General features: G+C 51.0%; 1 protein-coding gene across 2 annotated transcripts in view; it reads right to left on the bottom strand.

Annotated features, from left to right (window-relative positions):
* The window catches only part of COL18A1 (collagen type XVIII alpha 1 chain), a 239589-nt gene extending 238134 nt beyond the window's left edge, over positions 1–1455 (bottom strand). Inside the window, exons 1-2 of one of the 2 annotated variants that reach the window (XM_043525804.1) lie at positions 1353–1455; positions 1209–1273 (exon numbers count right to left, since the gene is read on the bottom strand). In XM_043525804.1, coding sequence (XP_043381739.1) covers positions 1209–1273; positions 1353–1363 — 76 coding nt within the window. In that variant the 5' untranslated portion in view covers positions 1364–1455. The remainder of the gene's footprint in view (positions 1–1208; positions 1274–1352) is intronic. The other variant, XM_037912360.2, reaches the window with a different exon arrangement.
* Between the last annotated feature and the right edge of the window lie 5315 nt (positions 1456–6770).

A 6770-nucleotide genomic window follows, 5' to 3' on the forward strand; every position in this document is an offset into this window, starting at 1 on the left:
TCTGTATTCGCAAAAAGAAAAGGAGGACTTGTGGCACCTTAGAGACTAACACATTTATTTGAGCATAAGCTTTCGTGAGCTACAGCTCAGCTCATCGGATGCACTCAGTTGTGCAGATGTACAATACTTAATCCCACAATATTCCACTTGAGAATAGGCAAAGCTATAAAAAGGGATCACAAACCTGACACTCACCACATGTGTAAAATAGTACTCTCAACACATACAGTCTGAAATATCCATTTAACAGATTCAGCAAAGACCTTCAAAAGCCGTGAGGATTACGACGACTCAACAGGACAAAATACTGAAGGTGCAACGGCCCCTAATCAGCTCCCATTCTCATAGTGGGAAAAGCTGAAAAATAAAAAAACTGGGGAAACTGCATTCCCAGAGCCGCCTTCTACAGCTACAAACCAGACATGTCCCAGCCCACTCTCTCTGTCCCATGTCCCACCTCTGACAATCATTAACACTTATGAACAGACGCCATCAACGGAGCAGAGTGTCAATGGCTCAAACAGGGAGACACCAGGTGGGGGGGAGACACTATCCTTCCTTAGACCAACTTCTGTTGGGGAGAGGCAAGCTTTCGAGCCACCCAGCGCTCTTCCTCCAGTCTGGCTGAAAAAGTGAGCGTGGCCAGGCACCAGGGGATATCGGAATGACTGTCTCCATTAGCCCACAGGGCAGACTGGTTTACAGACCAGCCGGTGGCAAACCCACCTGGCAGCGGGGAAGCCATGCAGAGCCATGGCTGGCAAGCTCACGAATGTTGGTACCCGGCCGTGAGAGAGGCAAGGGGGGTGAGGGAATATCTCGCGTTGGACCCGCTGCTGTCGGCGAGAAAGACGCGCTTGGGGGCTTACAAAGAAGAGCTCCGGGTGGCCCCAGAGCCCGCCCCGCTCACACTCCGGCTCTAACGTTACTCGCGGGCAGCCGACGGGAGCATCGCGCATGAAACACGGATCTCCGCTGAAGCAGCAAATCGCGGACGCCCCCCACAGCGCAGCGCAGCGCGCCCCCGGGACCCGCCTCGCCGGGGGGCTGGAGCTCGGGGGGCCGCCGCCGCCCCCGGCTTGGCCCCCCCGGCCCCGGCCGCCTGCCCCCTGCCCGCCCGGGGCGCCGCGACCCTGGGGGGGGCGCGCTCCGGCCAGCCCCGCTCCCCGCCCCACGGGCAGCGCCCGGCCCCAGCCGCCCGCTCCTACCTGGCTCCGGGGCCGCCGCCGCCAGCAGGACGCAGAGCCCGAGCAGGAGCCGCCGCGGGGGACACCTGCAAGAGGGGAGAGGTTAGCCCCGCACCGCACCGCACCGCCCCGGGCCGGCCCCGCGCCCCGCCCGGCCCCGCTCACCTGGCGCGCATGGCGGGGCTCGGCGCTGCGGCTCCGGCCGGGCTGCGCGGCGTGTGGCTCGGGCAGGGCTGCGCGGGGCCGCCTAGGGCAGCGCGGGGCGGCGGCCGCGCGGTCCTAGCGCCGCTCGCCGCAGCGTCCCGCCCCCTGGGACCCGGCCCCCCAGGGCCGCCCAGCCCCCCGAGCCCGGCCCCCCGCAGGGTCCTCCCGCCGGCTGGCCGCTCCCACGCGTGTCCCCGCGGGGGGGGGGGAGAAACAGCCCAGCCCCCCCGGGCTTCACTCCGCCCTGCGGCCAAGGGGGCCCCGGGCCCTGCCCTCCCGGTTCGGGGCCTGGCCAGTCTCCTGGGAGTCACGCGGCTGGCCGGGCTCGGCTCGGCTCGGCTGCAAGGGGCCGGGGCCAGGGCCCGGGAGGGGCTGTGCCCGGACCCGCCTGGAGGGAAAGCGGGAGAGAGGCGAGGGACGGGCGAGCGGCTTTTGGGGGGCAGGGGTGGGCTGGCGAGGGGCCGGGGTGCCCCTGCAGAGCCCAGGGGGACCGGCCTCGACCCACAGGCCGGCTCTGCCAAAGCGGACCAGCCTTTCCTGCTCCGGGGGGGTGGCCCTGCTGGTGGCCTGGGAGCTGGGCGGGTTTGGGCAGCTCTGGATTTGGCAATGCTGGGGGCAGGTTTTTGATGTTTCTGCATTTCTGTGCCAAGCAGGGTCCGGACACTGCGAAGCACAGGCCATGAATCCGTGGGGCCTGTACCCTACCTGTCAAGTGCGGTCTCTTAGGAAAGCCGGCATGCCCCGGGTGGTCGTTATGAGCTATCGGGGGGTAGCCCTGTTAGTCTGTATCCACAAAAACAAGGAGTCCGGTGGCACCTTGAAGACTAACAGATTTATTTGGGCATAAAACCCACTTCTTCAGATGCATGGAGTGAAAATTACAGCTGCAGGCATGATATACTGACACATGAAGAGAAGGGAGTTACCCCACAAGTGGAGAGCCAGTGTTGACAGGGTGGATGCCGTGCACTGCCAATAACAGAGGAGGAGGTGTCCATTCCAGGAGAGGCAAAGCTGCTTTTGTAATGAGCCAGTCCCTGTTCAAGGCCAAATTAATGGTGTTAAATTTGCAAATGAATTTTAGTTCTGCTGTTTCTCTTTGAAGTCTGTTTCTGAAGTTTTTTTGTTCAAGTAGAGCTACTTTCAGATCTGTTATGGACTGGCCAGGAGGATTGAAGTGTTCTCCCGCTGGCTTTTGCCTCTCCTGGAATTGACACCTCCCCATCCATTATTGGGAGTGGACTACAGCCACCCTGATGGAATTGGCCCTGTCAGCACTGGTTCTCCACTTGTGAGGTAACTCCCTTCTCTTCATGTGTCAGTATATCATGCCTGCATCTGTAATTTTCACTCCATGCATCTCAAGAAGTGGGTTTTTACCCACAAAAGCTTATGCCCAAATAAATCTGTTAGTCTTTAAGGTGCCACCGGACTCCTTGTTGTTATGAGCTCTGTTCACACATTGGGCTGGGGTTATGAATTTATGTATATAAAGCTGTACTCATAATTTGTGCTGCAACGTTCAATGCCACCTCGCTACAGGGAGGTGAAACAAGCAGACAGAAAGGGGCCCCCTCCCCAGCCAGGGGAGACTAGCTCCAATGCTAGGGCATTGTGCAACCCAGGAAAAGACGATGGTGGGCCATGAAAGTTAATGGGGAAACAGTCAAACAGCTTGAAACTGAAAAGAAAACCCTAGTCATGGAAAACTGAGGGCTTGCCTACACTTACAGCGCTGCAGCTGCAGCGCTTAGTGAAGATGCTACCTAAGCTGACAGGAGAGCTTCTCCCATCAGCACAGGTACTCCGCCTCCCCGAGAGGCAGTAGCCATGTCAACAGGAGACACCCATTTTTCCACACCCCCGAGAGACGTCGTTATACCAACATAAGTTTGTAGTGTAGACAAGGGCTAAGAAAGGAGGGAATTTTCCCCACCCTGAGTAACCATGAGTCACCCTGAAAAGAGAATAAACGTCTTTTGAGAACAGGGCTCTTCAGCAGCTATAAACTTTAAGTTGAAGTTTCCCGAGGAAAGCTCCAAGACTTGATGTGGTACAACCAGCATACAAAAAACTTACTAATTTTACTATTTCAGTTTATTCATTTGCTCAATAACATTACCAAATTGTGAATTTGATTATAATATTTATTTGATCATAACTTCCTTTTTCAGATGCTACAACTGCTGCTCTGGTGTCATCTGCACAAATTGAAAGAAGCAGGTACAGTACTATTAAAAATCTTAGAAAAATTATCCAGTTTTCTGTTATAGATTAGTTGCCTATGAGAGAAGATCAAGATATTATAAACGTCAAGGACTTAGATTTTTCTCTGAAAAATTCATCAGGAATTTTCATCAATCTACTTAAGTTTACTGTAGGACACGATCCAAAATTCAAGGAGGCTCTGAAAACCACTCCGAAAAATGCAAAGTACACTTCTGCTGAAATTCAGAATGAAATCATTGATTTTATGAAGAAGATGGTTTTGAAAAATATTGTTGAAGATCATCAGAAAAATGGTGAGGTAGTGTCATGTTTCAGGCAGAAGAACTTGCCCAGGGATGCTGTGACTGTAGAAAACTTGTCCACTGTTTTATGCCACTCTGTTGATGACAAAGCCAACGAGAGACTTACTGGCATAGCCCAAGTGTACGATCTCACTGCTGAAGACATTACACAACAAATTTTGAAAGACCTCTATGATCTGGGTCCTGACCCACAAAATACTTTGTTCTTGGTTTGGTAGTGCCAACGTTGTGTCAGGGTGCAAAGGAGGTGTACAAATGCTTTCACAACAGAAATTAAAGCAAATACCTTACACACACTGCTTGAATCACCAGTTACCTCTGGTGGTTACTTGTGTGTGTGTGAGAAGAGCTCAGCAGTACATAGGTTCTCAAATTATAAGTCTCTATACACATTTTTTTGCAGGCATAAAGTGAGTGTGGTGTACAAAGGCCAACACCTGCAAAGACTCAGAAACTAGATGGACTGGTCACCTGAAAACCTTTGAAAGAAACAATCCTCAGTAATTTGGAAGAGATTCAGAGTATTCTGTCAAACTTTCGCTATGGCGACTTGTCAACTGAAGCAGGAGGGCTGTTGGAAGTTACAGAACCATCCAAATTCTTGTTCTTAACTGAAGTTATGAGTATTATTTTGAAAGTTTTTGTTCCTGCGAACAGTTACCATCAAAAGGAACTAATGCATCTTGCTGAAAGGGTTGAATTGATGCCTGTTGCCTGTGGAAAAACTTCAACAAAAGAGAGAGACATCTGAAGATTTTTCTCAGAGGTTTCATCCAAGCACGCTGTCTTGAAAGATGCATCTGATGAGGCATCAACATTAAGGTGTGCCACCAAATGAATCAAGGTATTTCCCCAATAATTTGAAGATTCCATAGTCACCGAGTACTTACCAGGATTCCAAAGTATAAATAAGCATCAGTGGTCCCAGATTTATCATGAATTGATTGATGGAACCAGTGGTGAATTGCAAAGAAGATTTTCTGAGAAGAACTCCAAGTTACACAAAACCCTGTGAGCAATCTTTTCCACCAGTTCTCCAGACTTCTTGAAATTGGAATCACTGCGTGCTTTGATTGACTTGCTTGGATTAGATATTGAGAAGGTGAATGTTGAAATGGCTGTACATAAACCACTGATAAGAGAAATTGCAAAGAATTTGAAGAAGTTCTAATGGTGCCAAGGAATAAAAGGAGGCTTTCTCATGTATTTTTGAAATATCTATAGTGCTCTTGTTGTTTGGAGCATCAGCTGCAGCTTGTGAGAATTCCTTTTCTTGTCTGAAAGAATTTTATCACACCAAAGGATGAGCATGACTCATGTAAGAAAGAAAAATGGAATTCTCCTGCCATATGAAAGTGATATGACTTCATTACTGAACCTGGATGTCTTGGTGGAGGAATTCAGAGGCCATTCTCCAAGAAGACTTCAACTTTAGTTTCATGAAAAATCTTTACATTGCATAGCACTTTCAGGTTAAGATATATACTTTTATGTTTCTGAATCTTTGAATTTTTTGAATGCCTGAATATTTGTTACACTGAACAATCACATATATAGGTATCTCTTATTTTTTCTTATTTCATAAAAATAAAGTTAAATAAAAGCTTCTGACAGACCGTGTTTTTCACTGCGTTCATGAACATCTGAAGGCACCTCTTGTCATGCAGCCGCCATGTCGATGTCCCAGCTATGCTGCAGAGTGCGTATCCCTGCCCCACAGAGCAAGAGGCACCCTACACTTTGGCTCCCATACAAAGACAATAAGCCATTGCTTAGAGACTGACTGCTCAAGAGGAGAGTCCACCAGGTACGTCAGAACAACCTGAATTATGGCTTTGGGGCCAGAAGGCTCTTTGGGGAGCAGCAAAGTCTCAGGCTCGTTGTTTGTTCATGCTGTACGTGAAACAGAACGATTTCTCCTCCAAGCTCCAGCCCACAGCACAGCACAGACCCACATAACACACAAGAGCCCAGACACAAAGCTGGGCAGGTTCAGTGGGAAAGCACCATTGTAGCGCCCCACCCAAGTGTGGGGTTCAGTGTGAAAACCGAAAGAGCAGAAAATTAAAATAGTTGAACCCCAGAGCCCTTCTTATGTGGGAAAAGCCAGAGAGAAGAGCAGGAAAGAAAGGCACCTGCATGCAGCAGGGCAGAAGATACAAACCCAGCTCCAAAGTAACGAGGCACTACTGGGACAGTGAAAGCCAGGACTAGCAGCACAGACATGCAGCAGCATCTGAAATCTGGCAGAGGGGTCCCCCAGCAGGGGGCTGTTTCCTAGACGGCCAGTTCACCTGCCTTGCAGCAGCCTGGCTGGTACAAAGGAGCCATCAGGCAGCAATGAACAGAATGATCCCTGCTCCCTTTCTCCACACCCTTCCCTCCCCATTCAGAGGGACTTCCGTTTCACAGCTCCCTGGGTTTGCATTTCTGCCAGCCGGTCCCCTGCTGGGAACCAGCTGATCTGAGCACAGACTCATGAAGACCTCCTCACCTTCCCCAACTGTTGCATTCCCCATCAGCAGTTCTGCCCTTCCCACTATTCGATAGCTGCTCCCTGATGTTACCATCTGACCTAGCAGTGCTTAGGGGAAGGGTCAAGTGTTCCTCGGCTTCTGTCATTTCCTCCAGTGGGAGCAGGTTCCCACCACCAGAGCACTGTTCTGAAGCTCAGGCCCCTCCAAAAGCCTCACACATGGCTGGGCTGCAGCCTGCACAGGGAGCTTATTCCACAGTCTAAAACGCCAATGGACAAGGCTTTTGTCTCTTCTGGAAGTGGTTTATGTAGGTTCCCTCTGGGCTAGAAGGAGACCCAAATGGACATAACAAGGGGCAGAGATGGGGCTGG

The sequence above is a fragment of the Chelonia mydas genome, chromosome 11, assembly GCF_015237465.2.
Source record: "Chelonia mydas isolate rCheMyd1 chromosome 11, rCheMyd1.pri.v2, whole genome shotgun sequence".
NCBI classification, from domain to species: Eukaryota; Metazoa; Chordata; order Testudines; family Cheloniidae; genus Chelonia; species Chelonia mydas.